We start from the raw sequence: 25,629 nt of genomic DNA, 5'->3' as shown, positions 1-25,629 counted from the left end.
TAATTAAGAGAGAGCTAGCCAATAAGAAGCCCGAGCCATCAGACAAAAGTTTATAATTAATATAAGTCTCTGTGTGTTTATTTGGGGCTAAATGGCTGTGGGACTATGTGGGACAGAAACTCCGTCTACAGTGGCAAGCAGGTTTTAGATGAACAATCAAACATGCCAGGTTTCAGAAGAGCATATGATATTTAAATTTTCACCCTCATCAATTCAGAATGACTAGTTTACAAAAAGAGGTCTCACGTGGTCTACATTAGTAAAATAAGTAGATTGCCTTGGGAGTTTTTCCAGGATGAACTTTTCCAGTGTATGCCAAATGCCCTCTCTGCTCTCCACAGTTAGCTTCTTCCATGCAATTTCCCCAGCATTTGGAAAACAGAGGCTGAAGGATCCAGTGTTCAAGGGTCTAATTCATTTTGCTCACCCCCATTGTCATGGAAGCTCCCTGAGAATTGAGACCAAGACTAGTGCCTAGGAAAAATGTTGATACCCAAAGGTTATTCAAGACAATGTTAAATGAATTAATGGATCACGCGAAAGAAAAGAATGGACCAGTGATAAGGCCCAGCAGTTAAAGATGCTTATTACCCAAACTGACAACCCGAGTTTGATCCTCTGGACCCACATTGTAGAAAGAAAGAACTGAATGTTAGGATTCAGGCATTATGCGGACCTGCCCCTTGTCACCTGGCAGGATGTACTCAAGCAGTACTCTGGCCAGCCCGGGGTCCTATGGCTGCTATGTCACTACATAGCCTGTTACCAGGTGCAAAGGTCCTTTTAAGGGGCAAACTGTGCCCATTTCTTCTCTCTCTTTCAGCCATCTCTCTGAGGAGGTAGAAAGATTTCTGTCTGTCTCTTCCCCCTCTCTTCTCTCTCTCTCTCTCTCTCTCTCTCTCTCTCTCTCTCTCTCTCTCTCTCTTTCTCTTCCCCGCTCCCTTCCCCCTCTCCCTTCCCTTCCTTTCCTTTCCCTTCCCTTCCCTTCCCTTCCCTTCCCTTCCCTTCCCTTCCCTTCCCAATAAAACTTCCTTCCCATGTAAGTTCTGACGGATGGTGTGTCTGTCCCCGGACATGGGATCTTCCATGGTTCCACCTCCCCTCTCATAGTATTCCTAACACTGACTCCTGTAAGTTGTCCTCTGACCTCTATATGTGCACGGTGGTGTGTACCCACATACATACATGAGTAAAGCATGTAAAAAAGAAAAGGAAAACCACTAACAGTCAATAATGAGATATATAAAAAGTGACACTAGATAGTGATGTTTTAAAAAGCTTAAACTACAAGCCAACAGTGACTGAGTACACAGACAAATATCTATTAAACATTGAAGCCAAATGAAAGAGATGACCACATAAGAAGCAAGCAGGTTTGCTGGCTGCTTAGACAAAAGAGACTCAAGACAAAGCTTGTTACCAAATATACACATTTCACAGTGACAGGATGGGCAAACTATCAGGAAGACATCAACCCAAATACACATACACTCAGCAACAGAGTTCCTAAAATGCAGTAGGAAATGTCAGAAGAGAAGTGTGAAACAGAAATTTCCCCTGACAAGGTAGAAAATTAAGTTCACCTAGAAATGACAGCATTGGCCAAAACCTCAGGAAGGACATCAAAGATGGGAGTACCAGTACCAGCCACCTACATCTGACCAGTCTCTCTAAATTAGGTTATCATTTAAGCTGAGCCCGGTAGTACAAGCCAGCTTGTACTACTCAGAAGGCTTAGGTAGGCATATCACAAGTTCAAGGCCAGCCTGAGAAACTTAGCAAGACCCTGTCTCAAAATAAGAAAAGGTTTGTTTTTAAGTACTAGGAACATACCTCAATTGTGTAGTGTGTAGTGTGTGATGTTTTACTCTTTTGGCTTTTGGGGGGTGGGTGTTCCACCACCCAGCTCCTGAATAAATCTCACACAGAGGTTTATACTTTCTCATTAATGCCCAGCCTTAGTTTGTCTTGTTTCTCGTCAGCTTTCCTTAATTTAGATTATCCATTTACCTTTGGCCTGGGGGCTCTTTTATCTTTCTTTATTCCTGTATACCTTTTCTTTCCTTCTTACTCCCTGTCTGGTTGTGTGGCTGTGTGGCTGTGTGGCTGTGTGGCTGTGTGACTGGCCCCTGAAGTCCTCCTCCTTCCTCTCTCCTTCTCAGATCCTTTTTTATCTCCCAGATTTCTCCTCATATTTAGCCTCTCTGCCTGCCAATACCACCTGTTCTCTCTCCTCTCTCACTATTGGTCATTCAGCTCTTTATTAGACCATCAGGTGTTTCAGACAGGCACAGTAAAACAGCTTCACAGTTAAACAAATGCAACATAAACAAAAGTAGCACACCTTAAAATAATATTACCCAACAGTATACGGCCTGGGGAGCATGAATGAGGTCCTAGATTCAACCCTAACAACAGCATAGACATTCGTTTTAAGTTCACATGGAACATATGCCAAGTGGGACCCCAGAGCCAGACAGTGGTGGTATATGCCTTTAATCCCAGCATTCGGAAGGCAAAGGCAGGTGGATCTCTGTGAGTTTGATGGCTGTTGGCAAAGAGAAGGCACTGTCACCAGCCCACAAGTAGGGTAGAAGGCTTCCTGAAAGAGGGAGCAAGGCTCCTGCTTCCTGGGTAAAGCATGTATTATTTGGAAAAAGGTTAAAAAAACAAAAAACAAAAAACAGGAGCCAGGAGGTAGTGGTGCATGTCTTTAGTCCCAGCATTCAGGAGGCAGAGGCAGGTGGATCTCTGCGAATTTGAGGCCAGCCTGGTCTACAAAGCTACACAGAGAAACCCTGTCTCAAAAAAAAAAAAAAAACACAACAAAACAACAACAACAAAACCCCCCACAAACCCCAAAAGTGTGACCCCAGGGTGGCCATTAAGACAAGTTCTAAGCTTAAAAGACAAAAAAATAATTCTGAATCTATTTTCTAATTATAGCAGAGTTAATTAGAGATTAATAAGCATAAGGTTTCTGCAGAAACTCCCAATGTTTGCAACTAACACCATTTGGAATAATTCACGGGTACAAATAAAACACTAGGGGAATTAGAAATATTTTAACAGAAAGGTGACAAAATACAGTAAGTAGGGTGTATTTAAATATTGTATAGTAGGGAGTTTATAGTTTTAAACACCTTTGAAGAAGAAAAAGAGGAGGAGGAACAGAGGGGGTAGGGGGAGGAGAAAGAAAAAGAAAGGAGGCAGAGGAGGTAAAGAAGGAGGAGAAGAAGAATCGGAGGAGGAGGAGGAGGAGGAGGAGGAGGAGGAGGAGGAGGAGGAGGAGGAGGAGAAGAAAAGCCCCAAATTTAGTGGTCCAAGGTTTCATGTAAGGATTCAGGGGTATAGCCCTTGACTATCATTCCCAGTGACCCTAGGTTTTATCTCCCATAACCTCTCCCTCCTATACCACATAGTTATTTTTAGCTAGGTTTGATCACATTCCTATGACCCTAGCAATGAGGAGGCTGAGGCAGGAGGAACTCCAGTTGGTTCCTGGGAAGACACTGTCTAAAACAAGCAATCAAGCAAACAAACAAATAAAGCATTTAAAAGTGGAGGGAAGAAAAACAAAACAAAGCGAAGTGTCAAATGTCCCCAGACTGGCCTGAGGCGCTGGCAAGGCCCTCCTGATTATATTATTTTGGAACTGGTTTTCCCGTGGGAGCGGAATTTCTGCTAAGAAGCTTTTTTGGTGTGTCCAGTTTTAAAAAGAAGAAAAGAGGAGGGGGCGGGAAGCGGGATTAACCTCATTTAGCAAGTCCTGATCCTAGAGTCTACACTAGTGTGAGAAGAAGAGGCAGCGGGAAGCAGTCTTGAGCCAGGCTGCTGCCCAGCCCGCGGTGACTTACCTTACCTCTCTACCTTAATGCCCCAGTGCCCTGTGAGCGCCCTGGTCCCAGCTGCTCTACGATTCTCCTTGGTCCTGAGACTCCCGAGACCCACTTCCCCTGGAAACCGACTGTCTGTAACTTCCCACGCTGCAGTGTTCTGTGGTTCTCCTTGGTACTGAGACCTTTGATGACCCTGAGATCCCACTGTTCCTGGGAACCCACTGCCCTTTGGGACCCACCACCTCTGGGAACACACTCTCCCTGAAACTCATTAAGCCCTAGAAATCCGCAGTCCCTGAAAACCCACTCCCCCTGGGAACTCATTGCCTGTGGCGTCCGAGCCCCAGAAGCTCCGTAGACCGCCTTATTCCAGAGTGGAGGAGCACGCTGCCCCGCGGGCCAGCTGCGCGCCCAGCCCCTCCCCGGTGCGCTCGTGGCCCAGCCCAGCGTCACGGCCGTTGCGCCCCGCGGCCCCGCAGCTCCTGGGGGGGAGCCATGTGGCCTGGCCCCGCGCTGCTGCTCCTGGGCCTGGGCCTGGGCCTGGGCCGCCTGCCGTCATCCCCCGGCCCTCGCGGGCTGCTGGGCGTGCTCAGGGGCGCCCCAGGGCTGGGGCAGGACGAGGAGAGCAGAGTCCGGGGCGGTGGCACCGGTGGCCTGTCCCCGCGCACAACAGCCCCGCGCCGCGCCGGACCTAAGCTGCCCCATAAGTGTCCCTCGGGCGCACCTGCGCGCGTCCTCCTGAAAGTCAACTCGTCGAACCCTGCAGCTGCCACGGCTACGGTGTCCTGCCAGATGACCCCCTGTAACATACAGTCCGTGAAGATCAACAGGAAGGACCAGCATGCTCCCCTTATCCTGAGCAGGAAGGAGGAAGTCACCCTCAACGTCACCGTGCTCTGGGACTGTCCTGAAGCCATGATCATTAGCAAGACCTGGCTGTACTATTTGGTGGCCTCTGTGAACGACACTCCTGACTGGAACCGACCTGTGCAGCTGCCACAGGTGCGGGAGATGAAGCTTTCCTCCATCCACATCCCCAAATCAGCCTTGCCTTATGGGGTGTATGTGTTTAACTTCACGCTGTCCATCATCAGGTGGAACCCCACCTTGCCAACACTGAGAGACTCGGATAGTGTCTACATTTGGGTTAAAAAACCTCCCCTAAAGGCGATTCTTCTTCCAGGAGCCACCGACATGACTATAAATTTCTCCGATGAACTGATTCTCAATGGAAGCATGTCCTCTGACCCAGAGGTGGACATCCCCACAGAGGGGCTCCATTTTTCTTGGTACTGTACCACAAATCCTATATACTATGTTGGCAACTATGTACAAGTGACCCACCAGGATGTCTGTCACCCAGAACAGGATACACTGAACTGGCTTTGGGCAGTGGGCCCTGTACTAACCATTCCACCAGAAACTCTTAGGGGCAATGGTGTATATTACTTCAGAATGGTAATACAGAAACAAAACAGAATTGCATTTGCCGATAAAATTGTACGGGTACTCAAAGGACTCCTGCCTAAGGCTCACATTTCATGCATTGAAAATTGTGGCCCCACTTTAGTGGTATCAGATAGATTCTCTCTGTTTCTAAATTGCACAGGTTGTGCCAGCCAGGATCTCTACAGCTGGTCCATTTTGTCTCGATCAGGTCATGAAATGATGTTTGATTGGGCAGGGCAAGCTGTCACCAGGAGGAATGGGGCTTACTTATCTATGAAAGCATTTGCCTTTAGGAATTTTTCAGAAGCGGGGTTTTGGGTTTCTCTGTATCTAACATCTTGGAGTGGTGCGACCTTGAATTTGCATTATCCCTTTGCCATTAACCATGGCCCCCAAGTTGGCAAGTGCAAGATCAATCCAGCTAAAGGGATTTCGATGGTTACTAAATTTGTTGTTGAATGTAGTGACTTTAAGGACAAGAACCTCCCCCTTAAGTATAAAATAATAGTAGCTGAGTTGGACAACATTGGCGAAATCAGTTCAGTAGAAGAGAATACACTAGGGACCATTGCGTATTCAGGGACACAGTCCACAACGCCTGCCTTCTTTCTCCCTGTTGGTGTGATGGCAAATCACTACAGTTTGAAGCTATATGCTCAGGTTTATGACTCACTAGGGACCTTTTCTCAGGTGACTTTGCAAGCCACTGTACAGGGGCCTACTGTCAAGGACTCCCCGAAGACCGTTTTACGACAGCTGCTCAATTTCATCACAAATCCATCATCACCACTGGCTACTTTGCTTCAAAAGCAGGACTGGCTACCCGCAGGCTACTTAATGTATGTGGTGGCTTCTGTCTTAAATAACATACAAAGGGAGTTGGCTCTTCAAAATAATAGAGCCTATCTCCTGGAACACCTTGTCAATCAGTCCTTTGTGCCCGCCCTGGGCACCCTGGACCAGATCTGCCAGGTGGTGATGGTAATCACCAAATTAACCCAGGAAGCCTCTGACTACAGTCAAGCAGCTTCAGTGGGTGCCACATTACGGCTGTGGCAAGCAAACAAAGCCCTGCAAGCATACCAACGCAGGAACAAACATGTTCATTCCCGGCACATTGAAATTGTGGGCACTGGCATCCTAACCAGTCTGTCTAACATTCTTATGCAGGTCAATCCCCACTACGAGTTCCAAGACCCTTTCTTCATTGTCGAATCACTATCAGACACAATATTGGCTAACAAGGTGCCAGGGAGTGAAACCACTGTACTAAGGACCAGCAGCTTTAACATGTACGTGGAGAAAGCTGAAAATTCGAATGTTTCTAAGGTCTTCAGAAATGAGACACGCTGCCCGAACTGCCTCCAGGCGACACTGAATACAAGCAGGGTTCCCGGTCTACCTCCGAAGGCGCCAATTTCGGTGATGTTTTGTGAGTTCACCAATGACCCCTTTCCTTGGTTAACTTACCCAGAAAACATTTCTGCAAGTGTGGTAGGGTTCAGAATGACAGAAGCCACAGATAACGGTAGTGTCATAGAGATCACACCCGATGTAGCCGAAGTGTACTTAGTCAGAAAAGACTTGACCTTTGCGAGTTTTAACCTTATGGTAGGACCAGGCATTGAGGGTACCAGGTTCTCAAAAATGACAACAGGTGGAATTAGCTTTGAGGTGGACAGCCGAGGAACTGGGCAGGTACTGATCCACATTGTCACAAAAGTGACAGTGTTGTTCAAAGCCTTGATATATGTAGGCAGTCAGGTCACCCCCACCAATCTGGTTGCCACTTTCCTCGTACCTCATGACATCCCTCCTACTGCCAAGTGGAGTAGCCTGCTTGACTCAACCTGTCCAGTCAAGGAGGCCCGTGTGATTTGTCTACCATCATCCTTGCTTCGAATCTTAGCTCAGCGTAGCCATTCATTCAAGTATAACATATCCATGCTCCTGCAGGCACCTCGTTTTGTCTTTAAACCCACTAACAAGCTAGTGAGAATTGCTCTCTTCATGGTTCACTGTTTGGACATGTATGGGATCCAGAGTGATTGGAAGGAAGGTACCTGTGTGTTGGGTGAGAAGACCACATGGAAAAAAGTACACTGTATCTGCAGGAACGTGAGGCGGAGCCGGCGGCAGCTGGCCTCTATGAAGCTTCATCTGCATATCCACTTTGTGACTGCTAAGGTGATTGTGGTCCCTAACCCTGTGGATCTGCAGCTACAGGTCATTAGGAACCTTTACCAAAACCCCGTGACCTTCCTGGTTGTGCTTTTCATTATGATCCTGTATGGTATTCTGGCATTCTGGGCCTTGCACAGGGATGCAATGGATCAGTATCTTCGGGACCATGTGGTAGTACTGCCTGATAATGATCCTTTTGATTCCATATGCTACCTGGTTACCGTCTTTACTGGGAGTCGCTTCGGGTCTGGAACCAGAGCCAATGTCTTTATCCAGCTTATGGGAACAGAGAGAACCAGTGATGTGCATTGTTTAAGCCATCCATATTTCATAACTCTCTACCGAGGAAGCATCAACACTTTCCTCCTAACGACAAAAAATGACTTGGGGGACATCCATTCCATCCGAGTGTGGCATGACAATGAAGGCAAAGCGCCTAGCTGGTACCTAAGTCGAATCAAAGTAGAAAATCTCTTCAGCAGACGCATTTGGCTGTTTTTGTGCCGAAGGTGGCTCTCTGTGGACACCACTTTGAATGCAACATTTTCTGCCACTAACCCGGATGAGTCTCTGAAAAGGATAGACTTCTTCCTGATTGATCTGAGCCACAAGCTCAGTAAAAACCACATGTGGTTCTCCGTTTTCTCTGATATTGTTCCCAAATCGTACAACAGGCTCCAGAGGCTGTCCTGCTGCTTGGCCATGTTGCTAAGCTCTCTTGTTTGTAATATCATGTTTTTTAATCTGAACAGAAAAGGACAAACTGAATCCAGAGAGAGGCGTATCATCAGGTCAATGATGATAGGAATCGAAAGTGTCTTAATCACAATCCCCGTGCAATTATTGATAACCTTCTTCTTCACCTATTCCCAGAAGAAACCTCCAGTGAATCTAGACAAGGTGGTACCTCAGACGCACCCACTGATGTCAGAGGAAGGTCTGTTCTGGAAAGAGCGACTGGACAAATGGCATGAGTATGAAATGAAGGCTCTCGACAACAAAGCTGCCGAGTCCACTTCTGCTCCCAGGGGAAAGCCTTTAAAGAGGACCTTTAAAACTTCCCGGAAGAGTAAGAAAACAGACAGCAAGGGTTCAGATACCCCAAAGTCCAATAGTAACTTCAGTAACAATAATGTGGAAGACAGTGAAAGTGGCTCTTTAAAGGTCTCTTCTACCCAACTTGTTACAACTCAGCCTGTTAAAAATAAGACCCAGATTCTCCTGCCCATGTGGTGTGTTTATATAGCCTGGTTTCTGGTGTTTGCCACTTCTGGCATATCATCATTCCTTATTGTATTTTATGGCCTGACTTATGGCTATGACAAGTCAGTAGAGTGGCTCTTTACATCTTTCTGCTCTTTCTGTCAGTCTGTGTTCCTTGTACAACCATCCAAGATTCTATTGTGGTCAGGAATCAGGACAAAAAACCTCAAGTATTGTAAAAACCTCTCATGGTCAAGCAAGTACCGTTACACAGAAATCAGGCTGCAGGAGGCGAGGATGTCGCCAGAGGAGTTGCAGCAGCTCCATGAGGACATGAACTACCTCCGAGGCTCGAGCATATACCAGCCCATCACTGAGGACAAAATCCAAATTCTCAGGAGGAAGAAGAGGATCAGGAGGAGGTCCCTCCTGTTCCTGAGCTACCTTGTGACCCACTTCATATTCCTGGCCCTTCTCCTACTGCTCATTGTCTCACTGCACCATAATGACAGCTTCTACTATAACCAGTTCATTCGACAACAGTTCTCCATGGATCTTGCCACTGTGATGAAACTGGGGGACATCTACACATGGCTCAACAGTGTGCTGCTGCCATTGTTACACAATGACCTGAACCCAACATTCCTTCCAGACAGCTCATCCAAAATCCTTGGCCTTCCACTCATGAGGCAAGTGAGGGCCAAACCCAGTAACAAAACATGTCTGTTGGCCAAGAAGTTTGGGCAGAAAAGGATTGCAGGAGAAATCCATTGTCACCCACAGTATGGCATAGACCCAGAAGACACAAAAAGCTATTCCAGTGTTTGGAATAAGGCTGCCAAGCAGTCTACAGGCAAACCCAGCAATGGGTTTACTTATAAGCCTCCAGGGAAGAAATGGGTGTATCATTCCTCTGGAGTGTTAAACACCTATAGATCTGGAGGGTATGCATTCTATTTCTTTCCAACACAGCAGAGCTTTAATTCCACACTGAGGCTCAAGGAACTTGAGGGAAAGAATTGGCTTGATGAGATGACATGGGCTGTGATTGTAGAACTAACCACCCTGAATCCAGACACCAGTCTGATGTGTAGTATTTCAGTTGTATTTGAAGTCTCTCCCTTAGGAGTCGTCAACTCCAGCCTCTCTGTGTACTCCTTCTCACTTGCTGATTTCAGCAGAGAAAACTGGGCAGAAATCTATCTCTATGTAGCCATTCTCATATTCTTTTGTGCCTATGTTGTGGACGAGGGCTATATCATCATGCATGAAAGAGCTTCCTACTTGAGAAGTGTGTACAACCTGCTCAACTTCTCTCTGAAGTGCATGTTTACACTGCTGATAGTGTTGTTCTTCCAGAAGTACCTCCTGGCCACCAGCATGGTCCAGCTTTACCTGACTGACCCGAAAGCCTTCATCCCCTTCCATGCCATTTCTCAGGTTGATCACTTCATAAGGATCACCTTAGCTTTCTTGTTATTTCTGACCACACTGAAGACACTCAGGTATTCCAGATTCTTCTATGATGTGCGCCTGGCTCAGAAGGCCATCCAAGCTGCCCTTCCTGGTATCTTCCACATGGCCTTGGTGGTATCTATGTATTCCTTCATGTACGTAGCTTTTGGGTACCTTGTTTTTGGTCAGCATGAATGGAATTACAGCAGCATGATTCACGCCACCCAAACCATCTTCTCCTACTGTGTGTCAGCCTTTCAGAACACAGAATTTTCCAGCAACAAGGTTCTCGGGGTCCTGTTTCTCTCATCGTTTATGTTGGTGATGATTTGCATCTTCATCAACTTATTCCAGGCGGTGATTCTATCTGCCTATGATGAGATGAAGCAGCCTGTGTATGAGGAGCCGTCAGATGAGGCAGAGGCAATAACCTATCTGTTTGATAATCTAAGATCTGGGTTTGACTTTCTCACCTCCCGATCTAGGGACAAAGACCAATCTGAATTCTTTGTCGACATGATGTATGGGCAGCCAGAGAAAAACAATCGCCGGTTCCTGGGGCTGAAGACCAGAAACATCAATGGGAAGAAAATGGTTTACCTTGTTGTCTGACAGGTGAGGATTGGAAGGTCCACAAGCAAGAATGTCCCCAAACATTAAGTATGTTTGTCAAGGGCACTAAGGAATGTCTCATGGCTTGGTCATGTACATCTCTACATCTGAAGTATCCCCACTCTGGGCCCTGCTCATGAGAATAAGAACATATGAACAGAGGGGAATATTAGGGGAGAGAAAAGGATGGCAAGGTGGGATTCCTTCCAGATGGGATTCATTGACTCCTTTTGTGGGAGTCTGCAACAGTGTGGAGGAGTGACAGCCATGGGATCCAGCTTCAAGGGAAAGAGCTGGCCAGGTCCCATCGTGGATTTAGCTTCAGGCCAGCAGCCTCAAAGCAGAAGCAAACTGGCCAGCCTCCCTGGGAGTCTCCTTTGCAGACCATGCCTGGGACGCCTCTCTTCTCCAGCCTTCCTGCAGGCCAGGGCTAGAGGGGTCCTATGCGGGGAGTTCCAGGACTGGCCTGGAGTTTGAGAATGCAGAGATGAGAGAAGGGGACAGGGATCTGAAGTTTCCCACTTAATTCCCTCAGGCTAAGCATTTCAAGTGCACCTGGTAACATTCTCTGACCAAGAGACATAGCTGTTGCCAACAAAGGTGCACAAAGGTTCAATGTGGAAACATGGTACATGTTCTATGTACTGAATATAGCAATACGTGTTTGATGACTTGGGCATTTGGTTATATTTATGACTTGGTGGATGATTTAGGAGTAAGGAAATGAGGTTTACTGTTCAAGAAGAACAGGGCTAACAGCTGTTATATTGTTACTCAGAAGCATGTGCCTTTATGTTGATGCCACTTTAAGTTTTACATGAATTAAACTTGAGATTTCTTCCGTTACCTGTGCAGTGATTTCTGTATAAGGGATCAAGACGTATCTGTGGCTGCCTTCAAAGGTGAGGGCCAGAAAAGGTAAACACAAATGAGGCTATGGCCACACTACACTCGCATCAGCATCCTGTGACTCTGAAGACTTTCCTGTATGACACTACTTTTTTTGGAGACAGAACCTCACTACATAGCTCTGGTTGTCCTGGAACTCACTAAATAGTGAACTCACAGAGATCTGCCTGCCTCTGCTCCCCCAGTGCTGGGATTAAAGGCGTGTGCCACCATATTAATATTCAGCTTTATTTTATTTTATTTATTTTTTTCTGAGACAGGGTTTCTCTGTATTGCTTTGGATGCTGTCCTGGAACTAGCTCTTATAGACCAGGCTGGCCTTGAACTCACAGAGATCCACCTGCCTCTGCCTCCCAAGTGCTGGGATTAAAGGTGTGAGCCACCACTGCCTGGCTTTCAGCTTTGGACCCAGTGATACCTTGAATCTATCCACTCCTACCATTCTTTTTGTAACTGCCCAACTCTTCCTCTTCCCACCTTTATGCCACCACCATCACCATTGTTATCATCCAGAGTCCTGCCTACCTATCAGTGGCCAAACCCCCAAAGAAACATGACACCTCTTTCCCCAAAGCCATCATCAGTAGCCAATAACTCCCCACACAGTGTGGAGCCACGTCAGTCCACACTGGAATGTTAACCGGCTGGGTCTTTTTCTGTAGGTTTGTACAAGTAACCAAAGCTGCTATGAACTCATGAGGCCGACGACCGTGTTATGCCTAAAAGATAGCATGTCACAATGTCCTTCCCCATCCTCCCTCTGCTCTTATGCTCTTTCAGGTCACTCTTCTGAGATGTTCCCAGAGCCTTCTTGGGGTTAGGAGTGATATAGATATCCCATTTAGGGCTGAACACTCAAATAGTTCAGTTGTTTTGGCTGTTACTATACATTGTCAATGGCTTTGTTATAGACTCCTTTCTGCTGCTTCATCTCACGCTCAACTGGCATTTGCTTGGAATGGCAGGTACTTAGGGATTCTGCCCATCTTCTGTAAAGGGGTTTTATAACATACATGATATGGTGCTAGCCATCTAGTGTCTTGGAGATGCATCTGGAAGAACAATAAAACAACAGTAAAGAAAGCACCAGAAGCTGTAAGGGCACCACACATCCAAGGGCAGGTTATGTCCCTACAAGTTGCTAGCCAAGGAAACCTTTTAAGTCTCAGAACCCTGAAAGGCAATTTCCATTAATGTTGTTTGCATGTCAAAATTAGATGAAAACACTCATATACTGCAGGACATGGAGAAATCAGGCTAAAACTGGGTGGGGGTGGGAGGGCTACACTACTGAGGGGGATTTACTGCCAATAGTCCCATTTAGTTATGGTTTCCATTACATGACCATGCCCGGCAAGGTATGTCTGCTGGTGCAATAGTGGCAAACTGGTATGGATGTAGACAACACTTTCTGATTGGATTTAAGGCTCCCTAGGAAGGAACCCATGTTTGGCACTATAAACCTGGGCAAAAACTTGTGGCTGGTGGTCATAGGCTCTGGTGGGGAGAGTACTACCATTATTTTGTTAAATGGACAGACATGTAGGTAAAACTGCCTTTTAAAAACCTGATTTCTTACCCACAGATTACTGCTGCTGTTCTTTTTGCAGTCAGTGGTAGTTACCAAGAAGACTCAAAACCAGTCAAACTGTAAATAAATAGCTATTTCTATGGCTTAGATGTCCAATTCCCAACCATAAATGGAAGAAAGTAATCAGACTTCTATGTAACCCCTTCCAAGGTTCAGGGAACATTACCCAAGAAGTGCAGAAATAAGAGCCACAGAAAGAAGCGAAGGGTAGTCCTCTCCCCGAGATGGAAACATTCTCTCTCGGAGGCAGAGGAGGATGTACATAAATCAGAAAGCTCACCAAACTTTTAATTTTAATAATATCCATGCCGATCGTGGTGGCACACGCCTTTAATCCCAGCACTACAGAAGAGATAGGTGGGATCTCAGTGAGTTCAAGGCCAGTTTGGTCTATAAAGAGAGTTCCAGTACAGCCAGGACTGTTACACAGAGGGGGGGAGAGAGAGAGAGAGAGAGAGAGAGAGAGAGAGAGAGAGAGAGAGAGAGAGAGAGAGAGAGAGAGAGAGAGAGAGAGAGAGAGAGAGAGAGAGAGAACAAAGCCCTTCTCAAAGTTACAGAAGCAATTAGCAATTGCTGCGGGAGACAGGTGGAACTACCTCCAAGTCTTGCAGGCAAGTTATCACCCCCTTGGGTAGCCTTTTCAATGTTTCCTTTCTCACCCTTAGCCCTGTAAATAATCCCAATAAATTCACTGGTTCGCCAAGCAAAATTCAGGGAGAATTGGCTTTTGTTTTTTGTCTGTCATCAGTATGCCTCGTCCTGAAGAAGCCCAGACAGCCTTCAAGCAGAGATCCACAACCCCTAGATATGAGCTGCGGAAACGGAAGCGGCTAGTGAAGCTCTACCCGGACAAGCACACTCCTTAGATTAATCTTGCGTTCGGAGGCGGGGAGCGGGTGGGGTCGGGCAGGCGCGGTGAAGCAATCCGCAGGTCTAGGGTAGTGCGGGGTGGGGCCTCAGCAGGCTCACACTCGCTCTATGGGGCGGGACTGCGCAGACGCTAGGGGCTGGAGGCGGGGCCTAGGAGGACTTAGGGAGGGGCCGCGCAGGCGCTATGGGGCGGAGCTAGTGTTGTGGGCGGGCTACGCAGGCGCCTTGGGACTTTCCGCGGGGAGGTGGTGAGTGCGCGCGGTAGTTTGTTGCGGGGACGCGCGTGTTGAGCTGGACGGTTCTTTCTCCACGTTCGGGCTCTATGCATCTAGCCTCGGCGCTTCTGGAAGCTGAAAGGGAGCGTTAGACTTAACACCCGGCTCAGGGCACGGGGAGAGCTGCGCGTGGGTGGCTATTTGGGTGATCCTTGTCGTACGTGTCTTTGGTCGCCAGGCGGAGCCCTGCTGACCCGGGGAGAGTGAGCGGGAGGTGGAGGCTCTGGCGGAGTCGCGCTATCCTGGGACTGTCTCCTGACTGTCACCTGCTACAAGGGCAGTATGCCCAGCAGACTCGGCGAGGGCCTGCGACGTGCGAGTTAAGATACCAAGCAGAACTAGCTAGGTTCGCGCACACCTAAAATAGGATTTTCATTTATAGACATCATCATTAGGAACTCTTGCCAGTTTCCAAGGCTTGTCCCTTCTGGCTCCAAATGTTGTTCTGCAGGACACGAAGGGTTAGAGGAGGGCACAACTGGTGCCAGGCTGCTGCTGCTGCTTTGTGTGGGAACTTTGAAAGGCAAGGCAGGAATTCCGATACAGAGCTGTAAAATCTCTGCGGTTGCCGGCAGACCACTTAGCCAGCAATCTACAGAGAGGCAGGGCCTCCAAGACTTTAGATACACGTGAGTATAGGGGTGCTATCCAAACAGATGAATGCAGCCACACCAAGTGGACCAGGATTCGACACCGGGGAACCACGGAAACAAGGGACTTGGCACTCACCCTGGGCTTTTCACCAGCATACACTGGGTGCTGGTGGGAAATAGTAAAGGCAGAGCAGAAAATCTAAGAGCTTTCCTGTAAGCCGACCCGGAGAAGGCTCTGGTTGCTGCAAATTTATCTGCCTGGATCTTCCAAGGGAACAAAAGTTTCAGGCTACTTGGGTAAGCCAGGAAAGTATGCTCTAGGGCAAGTGAAGAGTCTTGCATCCAGTGAAGGTGCAGGAGGCACATAAATAGTATCTGAGAGGCCAATAAATCTCACACCTAAGCACAAGTAATGTTAAGAGAAATTTGAAGCCAGTACAGAAGAACAACCAGGAAAGCCAAACCCACCTCAGTTACCCTCTAGATTGATTCAGCATCAAACAGCACAGGCCTGGTATACATGCCCATTCTGGGTCCTAAATACCGTTTTACCTTACAGAAAAATCTGGCTTAGCACCCAAATTGAGATACAAAAAAGAGCAAGGAAACAGCCTTGCTGCCAAGGAGCAAAATAATAGGTGCAGAACCAGATGTGGCTCAGATGTTAAGGAGAACTATCAGATGAAAGGTTTAAAACAAGTATGGTTAACATGTTAAATGTGCCAGTGGAAAAGATACATAACATGCATACACAGGTGGGGATTTCAGCAGAGGAGGAGTTGGTAGTGAAAAAACCATAGAGAGGAAGAATGCCTTCAAGAGGCCTATCGGTTGATGTGAATAAAACCAGTGAACTTGAAGCAAGTCTATAGAAATTATCCAAAGTGGGGCTGGTGAGATGCCTTGGCAGATTAAGGTGACTTGCTGCCAAGCCTGACCTGAAACTGATCTCCAGATCACATATGGTCAAAGATGAGAACTGACTCCACATTGGTTCTGTAGCACACTATGATGGCTGTGCTTGGTTGTCAACCTATGTCTGGAATGAACTACAATCCAGAAACCGAGGGCACACTTGTGATCTGGATCTTGAGGCAAGAAGACACACACCTTTAATCCAGATCTTGAGGCAGGAAGGCACACCTTTAATCTGGGCCTGTACCTTCTGTTGGAAGTCTGTATAAGGACAGTGGAAGGAGGAAGTGTTCATTCCTTTTTCACCTGCTTGCCTTGTCAGCACATCCATTCCTTCACTGGCATTGAAACCTACTTTATGATTCTAGAATATACAGAAGACCAGCTGAGACATCCAGCCTTGTGGGACTGAGCAACTACTAGATTCTTGGACTTCACAGCTAGCCATTGTTGGACTAAAGCCTGTAAGTCATTCCAATAATTAACACCCCCCCACACACACACACTTAGTGAGAGAGAAAAATTCATTCCATACATAAGTTTTGTGACTCTAGAGAACCCTGACTAATACACACATGCATACCCATACAAAATTGGTCAATGAAAAATATAACTAAAAACCATGGCTGGTGAGATAGCTCAGGGGTTAAAGACATTTGCTGCCAGGGCTGCAGAGATGGTGCAGCAGTTAAGAGCTCTGTCTGCTCTTCCAGAGGACCTGGGTTCAATTCCCAGCACCCATATGGCAGTTCACAACTGTAACTCCAGTTTGTAACACAAATGTCTATAACATTTGTTGCCAAGGCTGATGACCCGAGATTAATTCCCAGGACCTATACTGTAGAAGGAGAGAATTTCTGTAAGTTGTCCTCTGACCTCTTCATGAATTCCATGGATGCACAACCACCTCCCCAAATAAACAAATGTAAATAAAAAGTAAATTATCCAGTTTCAGGATGTGGGGATGGAAACAAAACTCTCTAATTTCACTTTGACATTGAACAGGTGTTTTGCTCTGAATTTGAGCTTACTTGTCAAGGAAGCTTGCATTTTGTGGATGTGATATGGACATCAGGCAGAGTGGATTTGAAGTGTGGTGGTTCTCAGTTTTGATGGTGATGCTTCTATCTCTTGATCTTACAGATGGCATCTGAGGCAGAGCCCCGCCTCCTGGGCATGTTTGAGTGCCAGCTCTGTGCCTTGACAGCTCCTTACAGCTACGTGGGACAGAAGCCCCCAGACACCCATGCTGTTGTGTGAGTATGCGCTCTGGGGCAGTGTTCAAGAGGCTCTGTCCAGTATTGCTTGGCAAGTGCTGTGTGGAGTGTGACACCAGGCTTGGGTGTTTTAGTTCAGTCCTTGCACTTGCTCTGGGTGTTCAGGCATAGCCTAAGGAAGCCCCAGGCAAGGCTGGAAAGCTTTTTTTTTTTTAAAACAAACAAACAAACAAAAAACTCTTCCAGGACTCTCCTCCCTTCCTATAGGTGCAGCTGACAGCTAGGCACTTGCTCTGGCTATAAGGCCTTATGGCCCAGGGCAAACAGCAATGGAAGAGCATGGTGCCTTTTTCATGTAGTGCTGTGCCCTATGCCATCCCTGCTGGTAGTATTCCGTGCTGGTTGTTCCTAAGGACCAGCTTCCTGAAGGTATGCTTCATGCCAGTTGGGAGCAGAGATGGTTTTGAGCTTGTTTGTTGGGTTGTGTGGCTCATCTTTCATCAAAAATCATGTGACAAAGTGGCAGGGGACCAGGCTCAATTCCTTTGCTTCCCTGGATTACCATGCCACTAAGTCACTCTCATTCTGATGTATGTGGGACAGAGAAGAGCATGCCCCACACTGACCTCATGAGCCAACCTAGTGAATCATACTTGCTCTGGGGTGCACCGAGAGGCTTCCCAGTGCACCTTGCAGAGCTGGGGCCGGGTCACATTTCAGTTCCCACCTGTCCTCCAGCTGCCAGCCTTTCTGTCACTACCCTACTGCCCAGGTTGGCTAGTTCCTGCCTATTGAGGCTCCTGCTGCTGCTGTGCAGCACTGCCCTGGCTCACAGCTGAGTGTCGCTTCTCCCTGCAGTCTCCTGGAGGAAAGCTACATCATGAAGGATCCCTTCTCCTCAGACAAAGCCAGGTTTCTGGTCCTTGGCTCACGGTGCAGTGTGTGTGGCAAACTGGTGTGTGTGGGCCCGGTAGGTACACCTGGGACTTCCATTTTTGCTCCATAGATCTGAGGACCGCCAGTAGAGAGAGGGTGGGGTTCTTAGATAACAGCTAGCCCCATCCTTTGGGACACAAGGGCAAAGGGAAGGGACCAGTGTGGGCAGATAGAATGTCTCAGCCTGGGGTTGGGCCTTGCAGTAGTTCTGGATCTGAGAACCCCTGGGTACCTGCCACAGGTTCAATGCACACAAGGGGTCTTGCCACAGGTCATGGCCAACAACTGTCTCCTCTCTTTGCTGTCTGGTTGGTGTATGGGATGGTGGCAGAAGCCTCAGGTCCCATCACTTGGAGGGAAGACTGTGGAGGGAGTGTTTGAGGTCAACAGACTAGAAACATGGGCTGGGGGCAGCCTCTAAGGAGCCTCAAGTGCCACTCCTTGGATTTGGGCTGTACTTGGCAAGCAGAAAGGGGGGTGGGGACTGCCCCAAGAATGTCAGGTATTCTCTTGGATTAAACAATACATTGTTAGTAAGGTGATCTCCATTGCAAGGAATTGTTCCTCAGAACTCAGGCAGGACAGCCACCATGCCAGCCCTTGGTGCTTGTTTTTGTTGCTCAGGTTGCTGCTTCTCCCTGTGCCTTATGGTGGGGCGGGGGTTGCTTGGGAGAGGTGGCACTGTGTCCCCAATGTTCTAGCCCTGTTTCCTCTCACAGGACTGCAGCCTGTTCTACTCCAAGAGGGTCTGCCTCCCCTGTGTTCAGGAGAATATCAGTGCTTTCCCTCAGGAAATACAGCAGGATGTGGAAAAGAGAAAAGGGGCCTCCAAGAAGCCCTCCAGCCATCCCTGACTGGCAGGCACACAGCCTCCTGTGCAGCGTTGGGCTGACTCAGCCAGGGTTCCGGCTGGGAGATGTGTATCTGGCCTCCCCTGAACTGTGGAGTACCTGCAGCCCTGGGAACCAAGGAGCTGGCCAAGCCTGAGGACAGACAGCAGGAGTGGATCCAGCTGCAGCTCCAGGACTGGCCTCGGGTGAGGGACAGGCACTCCCTCCATGGACAGTTGGTAGAGCTTCCTGTACATGTACCTGTGGGAGACACCTGGCTTTTCTCCAGGACTGCCAAATAACATGATGTCATCTGCCTGTAGGGAATTCAGCCTCCGAGGCCAGTGGCAAGGCCAGAGGATATACAAGGGTTACGTCACATCCTGTGCAATGCCTGGGAAGTGATTTAAACCTTGACTTTGTATCATGTTTATAATTAAAAACCTGAAAAATAAGCTAATGATTTAAGTAACCCTTTCACTGGCCTACTTGGACACTCAGTGCATCTGTTGGAGCCAGTCTGTGCAAACCAGCCATCTTCCAGCATCATTCAAAATGAACCAACTAATTTTTAAAAATAGTTTATTCTTTTAAACCATATTAAGGCAAAACTGTACCCTGAAATTAACTCTTTACATTCATCAGTCTTACAGTAGGACATTCCAAACATACAGGTTCCCATAAATTCAGGATATAAATCAATGTGTACAGTCAGTTTAATCTCCTATGGAGAAAACGAAGAAGACTCAATATTTTTTTTAATTAAGGTTAAGTTATAGCCATTTTCTAATTGCCTGGAACCAATCAGTTCATGTGACTAGGAAATTCTATTTACCCTTCTGTGTTCACCCTGGATTCCTGATGTCCTGGCTAGCCCTGTATCCACAAAGAGCTGGAAGGTTGGAGAGGATGCTGGCACCAGCTCAACAATCCCTATTCAGGACTGTTCTTATCACAGAGGTGAAGGGCTGAAAGCCCCTAGGTCTGAGAGAATGGCACCAAGGACAGTAGTGAGCAGGTGGCAGAAAGCTGGGCTCAGACCTTGCTTTGGAAATGAGCATGTCCTCATGTGTCTGTCAGACCCCTCCCCGTGGGCTCTAGTGTTATGACACTGTAGATCTTAGAGGGTGTTACGAAGACACACCAAAAAGAAATGTGGCCAGGACACTGGAAATGACATGGAGATGCAGTGAAACAGCTCAGATTGCCACAGTTCTTTGGTAATTTATAGGTAATAATTCCCTGAATAGTGGACAGCTGTTAACCTGACAAGCCTACTCAGTGGCCTTGATAGAAACAGTGGTGTATGGTTGATGACTTCCAGCCAGGGTTCAGAAAGGCCTGGCTGACAGACATGGATACAAACAGATTGGCTTGCACTTGTTGCGAAGGAGAAAAAAAAAAAAGAACGACTATAGCGGATGGTGCACAGCTCAGGTGTGGGGTGTGCACTCACGGGCAGAGGTGCCACTGTTTTTCCTTGGGCTTCCTGTGTCCAGCAGGTTCAAGAGCCAGGCTTTAAACATAAACCACACTGAACCTCAACTTAGAAGATTCCAGGTGTTGGCGATTAGACACACATCACAAGCTTGTCAACTACTTGTATCAGAGTGTTTAAAAAACAAAAATAGAAATCACAGTATTTAAGATATAGCTATAAAGATAATTCTTTTTCATTCAGTGCAGAAAACATAGTGACACTTAACATGGGTAATACTGACATCTTCCTAGAAAGGTGCCAAGTGGCATTCATTTGATGTGAGGTACACTTAGTTTCAGGCCTGACAAAAGAGTTGGCTGTGCCTTTTTTCTAAGTGAATTTTCCCACAGTGACAACTTCACCAGGAAAAAGTCAGCCATTGCTGGTCTTCAGGTCCTGAATCCAGGTTTGATGTGACTTGACACACAGTGAGTCCCAGGGGCCCGGGAAAGATGTCCAAGTGTCCCCTGCAGGCCAGGGAGCCCAGAGATAACACCTGCCTCTTCTCTGGCCTCACGCCTGTCAGGGTGACCTGTGCCCCAGGGATGAGGCATGTTTCACCAAATAAATGAATTTGAAGATGGGCAAGGGGGAAAGAGATGCGAAGAGGAGACCATTATTTCCCCTTATTTCCCCTCTCTGCAGACAACTTCAGGGTTTTCATATTTGACCCCAACTGGCAAATTTTTAAATAAAAAGAAAATGAAACTAAGCCTAGTTGCTGTCTATTACATAAAACTTGATATTTCTCATTTCCTTTTGCCACTAAGGTGCTGTCAACTGCTTGGTCAAGACATGACACACTCCGTTCTGACTGGCACAGAGCTCACTATGCAACTGCTCTCCCTGATTAAACTGTCTTGGGGGAGCAAACAAACAGGCTCTATTTCTCATGTCTCAGATTGAGATTCTGAGAGGTGGGTGTGACAGCTGTTGGCTGGGGACAGCAGCCTCTCACACTCTGTCTTGAAAAGGGGGGGCACACATCTTTTCCTGATGAGTCTGAAGCCCACTGCATTGAGGCAAAACCAGAGACACCGACACATTCCTCAGAGGAGGCTCAGTGGGGAGCATGATCCACTTATTTAAACCCAAACCTGTCTTGATGCATATCTTATTGTGTGCTTTGTTTTTTAGAGAAAGACAAAGGCCATCTCTGTTCTGAGTCAGGTGGTTGGTCTAGTATTCTTATACTACTCTGTTCACAGGTGTCCGACATACAGATGTGGACGAGGGACAGAACGGTGCCTGGGGACCACCAGGAAACCAGCCTGGCCCTCCAGCAGTGAGGCTGGTGGTGTCTGCTTGAAGATGGGTTTGGATTCCTGTTCTCCCCCCTCCAGAGGCTGTGGGGAAGCACTGGTTCCTGCTCTGCAGGCTGGGTGAGCAGTTGGAGGCAGCTGCTGTATCTTCCTAGTGGAATCTTCATCTTGAAAGACCACACAGGTTAGAGAGAGATTCTGTGAAGTTGGTAGGCTTTCTGGCTGTAGGAGGCCCCAGGCCAAAGGCTAGTCAATCTCAGGGGGCACCAGAAAAACATTAAACGGAAGTTTAGCAAGACATTTTCAAAACACATGGCCAATGAGGCAGGACAAAAATTGCTTTCTACCATGCCCTGTGTGGTATGCTGGATAAAGGCTCAAGGTGAGGTATGTTTGGAATCAGACAGATGCAAGCTGAGTGTAGAGGAGCCCAAGGACCATGTTCTTCTGAAGGTCTGCTTTAAGGACTCTCTACTGGGGAAGGACCTATAAGACTATCGGAAAGAGGTGGTGTGGAGGGAGGGGCTGGTAGGCTGGCCCCTGCCGACAGAGTCATAGAGGAAGTCACACTTGGCATCTAAAAGAACCAAACCTTCATGAACACTGGTGAGCATCAGCTCAGATGCAAACCGACACAGAATTTGTCAATCACCTCTGTGGTCCATGCTGAAGGCATACAGCAAGGGGCTACTTTTCATAAGTTTTATGAAAGTTCAAATAGAATGCATGACTACTGTAAACACCCATGACTCAAAACTTACTTTCCAAGGTTACCTACACTAAGTGGCATTTGTCTAAGGCCCATCAGAACAGGAGCCCACCTGGTAGGGGACTGGTGCACTAAAGAGACTTGGAACTGGAATCTAACCTTTAACCCTCTAAACCTAGGACCAGCCCTAGCTCTACAGGAAGGACCGAGGACTGGATATGCCATGTGCTGCAAAGGCTGGCTTCTCCTGAATGAGCTCAACCCTTACTAGGATCATATATGGAAATGATTTGCTCTGTCTCTGATTCTTAAGAGCCTGGGAAGACTTCCTGTGACAACTGCTGTCCAACAGAGCCTTTGGCAGTAAGGAAGGAAGGAAGGAAAAGAGGGAAAGTGGGAATGAGGAAGGAAGAGAGGCAAGCAGACAGGGAGGAAGGGGATATGGGATATTTGTATACTGTGTGAAGATGTATTGCTGTGATTGGTGTAATAAAAAGCTGAATGGCCAATAGCTAGGCAGAGGTATAGGTGGGATTTCCCGGGAAAGAAAGGAAGAGGGGGAGGAATCTAAGCAAGCAGGAGAGAGATGCGAGGAGACATGGAGAGGAAACGGAAGGTGCAAGATGGAAGAGAGGTAATGAACATAGATTAATATAAATGGGTTAATTTAAGTTATAAGAGCGAGTCAGGAGCAAGCCTAATTAATAAGTCTCTGTGTCATTATTTGGGAGCTGGCTAGTGGGACAGAAAAAGACTCGTTACAGGAGGAGGAGCCAGTAAGTGTGCAAATCATAGTGGTTTGTTTTTGATTTTTGAGACAGGGTTTCTTTGTGCAGCCTTAGCTGTTCTAGACCTCACTCTATAAACCAGGCTGGACCTAAACCCACAGAGGTCCACCTGCCTCTGCCTCCTGAGTGCTGGGATTAACGGTGTGCATGACCACCACCCAGCCATAAGTGTGCAAATCTTAAAGCATGTCTTGATCCCAATTTTCCATTTTTCCTACTTGAAATGTCATGGCCATATTATTCTTTCTACTATTTTCATAGTGCTGATCATGAACGTTTTTTATCAGCATCAGTGTTTTGTTTTTGTGTCACAGCACAGACTAGCGTCAGACCTAGTTATGTATCTGAAGGCCACCTTAAACATCTGCTGAGGTTACAGGTACATACCAACATGCCCAACATAAAGTGGACCTCTACCAACTGTGAACTATATCCTCAACTCCTTGGAAGTATCCATCTTGATCATTCTTTAATAACAAATAATGATGACTTCAGAAAAGCCATTTTTTTTCTAACAATAGGGCAGGGCCATAAAAGATACAAGCTGATCTGAAACATGCAGCTAGCTACCCTCTTGAAGGGCAGGTACTTGCAGGTCTGTGAGGTCTGAGAATTCTCTGTGCAAAGTGTTTCTCTTGAAGGTAGTCAGCACTGCTTTCCCAATGGGACTTAGGAAAAGGGACTTTACCATCTAATTCTTTGAAAACAACAACAAACCAACCGAGCCTTGTGAGATCTTCAATTGGATACAAACAGAAGGGGAAGGACATCACACCCTTGCCTCTTGCTCTCCAGGGTGACCAGATCATCCCAGCCTGGGTAGTAAAGTCACTTTTGCCTTCTCCACTCCAGGGAGCATCTCCCCACCATTTTTTTTTTAAAGACAAAGTGTCGTATTAAAGGAGCTGCCAGGGGGGAGGGGGGCTGGAGGAGCATTTTTAAGTCTTCTGTGACTCCATCTCTGGAATTGCTGTCATGCCCACCTACTGAGGGCTTAACATGAAGAGGATTGCAGAACTAGCTGCTCAGGGCTCATCCTGTCTGTGTATCAAACATTAGCTCAAGCCTCCTGAGGCTTCTTGAGATTGTAGCTTTCTGGAATTTTCTATGCAAACCTGGAAATTTTTTCCCCATGTATTAGTTATACCCTCCAAAGCAGTGAATCAACAAAGAAAATGATGGGGCTGCCTTCTAACCATTCTTGAATGTTCTCAGAAGCCAGGTCTCTTTCTTAGAGCCAGGAAACAGAAATGAAGTCTTCCCAATAAACATTTTTTGCCATGTTTAAATGTCTCACCTTGGGCCACATGGTGACTTGTAGGTTTTAAAGGTTAAAAAAGTGCAGATTAGTTTTTGGGATTTACAAGGGTGCACACAGCCAGAAGGACGGTAAGCAGAGAAGAGAAACTTGGACTTTGAGGTTACACGTTAATTAAGGGCAAATTATAAAAGTGATATAAAGAAATGAGCATTGATTAACATTGGACCAGTTAAGATCAGACTGGGGATTGCCACTCTCTGTGATTGTCTGAATCCTATTAGCTACCGATCACCAGGATTTGAGTAGCAGGTGTTCTTAGAAGTGCCCATCCAGAAAGGTAAGAAGTGGGAAGAGCCTGCATTACCTAGGCTCAGCCCTCTTCACCTCCAAGGGTAGGGTGGCCGTCTGTGCAAATCCCTGCTCTTCTGTGTGGGGCTGCAGACCTCAGAGGTCCCTGGACAGTGGCAATTGCCGCCATCTCAGGAAAAATCAGTACATGTCCCTGTAGATCTCCTGCAGTAGCGGGTGCAGCGCTGCGTCAGTCTCAGTCTTCTTGATGACTTGCACGAGCTGCGCATGCTCCGTGACCAGCTGCCGAAGGTCCACCATTTTTTGAAGAAGTTTCGGGAAGAGAAAGGTATCATCCGGGTGGTTGCTCTGCAGGTGGAGTTTGAGCACGTGCACGATACCCTCCTGCATCTTCTCAATGTATCCTATGTTTAGAAGGCCAGGCCGATCTACGCTCAAAAGAAGAAAGAGACGTCTGAGTGTGACCATCCGAGAGTCACCGGTCAGTGGAGGAGCCAAGTGTCGCTGCTTCATGTGGCCCTGTGGAGAAGGCGCTGAGTGACCTTCACATGGCAGCCTGACCAGAGGTCAGACTGACTTTTCCACAGTCACTGGCTCTGATAGGGACAGACAGGACTGGCCTAGCTATGTACAGGACTAGCACATAGTGCTACCTCCATCCCCCTTACAGTGCAGCCCCTACTTTCGGATTTGCCTGACAAACCCCAAACCATGCCACATCTTTGTGTAGTGTGGGAAATGAAGTACTTCTTCCTGGAGAAAAGCAGAAGTGCAACAGGATCAAGCTCTGCCTTAGAGCAACATTATTGATACCTCTCCTGAGGCCCGGGTGGAGAGCAGACTGAGAAGTGACCAGGGCTGGGCAAGATTGTGGCTGGGCATTATGTCAAGGAGCCCCTGGAGCTGGGAGAGGACACAAAAGGACATGCCGCTGTTCACACC

General features: G+C 47.3%; 3 protein-coding genes across 6 annotated transcripts in view; 2 read left to right on the top strand and 1 right to left on the bottom strand.

The window, feature by feature from the left end:
• The first annotated feature begins 4,334 nt into the window (after positions 1-4,334).
• Positions 4,335-10,742, top strand: Pkdrej (polycystin family receptor for egg jelly). Its single transcript, XM_027396189.2, has one exon. It carries the CDS (start codon positions 4,335-4,337, stop codon positions 10,740-10,742), a length of 6,408 nt encoding a protein of 2,135 aa, XP_027251990.1.
• A 3,612-nt stretch (positions 10,743-14,354) lies between these two features.
• Cdpf1 (cysteine rich DPF motif domain containing 1) lies at positions 14,355-19,346 on the top strand. Of its 2 annotated transcripts, XM_035440806.1 has the most exons (5): positions 14,355-15,277; positions 16,264-16,359; positions 17,039-17,151; positions 17,971-18,082; positions 18,768-19,346. In XM_035440806.1, exons 3-5 carry the CDS (start codon positions 17,039-17,041, stop codon positions 18,900-18,902), a joined length of 360 nt encoding a protein of 119 aa, XP_035296697.1. In that variant the 5' UTR covers positions 14,355-15,277; positions 16,264-16,359; the 3' UTR covers positions 18,903-19,346. The 2 variants fall into 2 exon arrangements, with proteins under 2 accessions (XP_035296697.1, XP_027251989.1); XM_027396188.2 differs by having other exon boundaries at positions 14,355-16,359.
• Positions 19,347-19,443: 97 nt separating this feature from the next.
• Positions 19,444-25,629, bottom strand: part of Ppara (peroxisome proliferator activated receptor alpha) — a 63,342-nt gene continuing 57,156 nt past the window's right edge. For all 3 annotated transcript variants that reach the window (XM_027396186.2, XM_027396185.2, XM_027396187.2), the window contains exon 8: positions 19,444-25,115. In XM_027396186.2, the coding sequence (XP_027251987.1) occupies positions 24,868-25,115 (248 nt within the window). In that variant the 3' untranslated portion in view covers positions 19,444-24,867. The remainder of the gene's footprint in view (positions 25,116-25,629) is intronic.

Source organism: Cricetulus griseus, chromosome 2 (genome assembly GCF_003668045.3).
Source record: "Cricetulus griseus strain 17A/GY chromosome 2, alternate assembly CriGri-PICRH-1.0, whole genome shotgun sequence".
NCBI classification, from domain to species: domain Eukaryota; kingdom Metazoa; phylum Chordata; class Mammalia; order Rodentia; family Cricetidae; genus Cricetulus; species Cricetulus griseus.
The sequence above is the reverse complement of the archived record's forward strand: the minus strand, read 5'-3'. Positions and strand labels throughout refer to the sequence as shown.

What these genes read in the sequence shown, in the direction of transcription:
- Pkdrej (XM_027396189.2), top strand. Translation starts at nt 4,335, where the DNA reads ATGTGGCCTGGCCCCGCGCTGCTGCTCCTGGGCCTGGGCCTGGGCCTG.
- Cdpf1 (XM_035440806.1), top strand. Translation starts at nt 17,039, where the DNA reads ATGGCATCTGAGGCAGAGCCCCGCCTCCTGGGCATGTTTGAGTGCCAG. An exon ending in CCAGACACCCATGCTGTTGT is followed by an intron (nt 17,152 to 17,970) that starts GTGAGTATGCGC and finishes TTCTCCCTGCAG; the next exon opens with TCTCCTGGAGGAAAGCTACA. An exon ending in AACTGGTGTGTGTGGGCCCG is followed by an intron (nt 18,083 to 18,767) that starts GTAGGTACACCT and finishes TTCCTCTCACAG; the next exon opens with GACTGCAGCCTGTTCTACTC.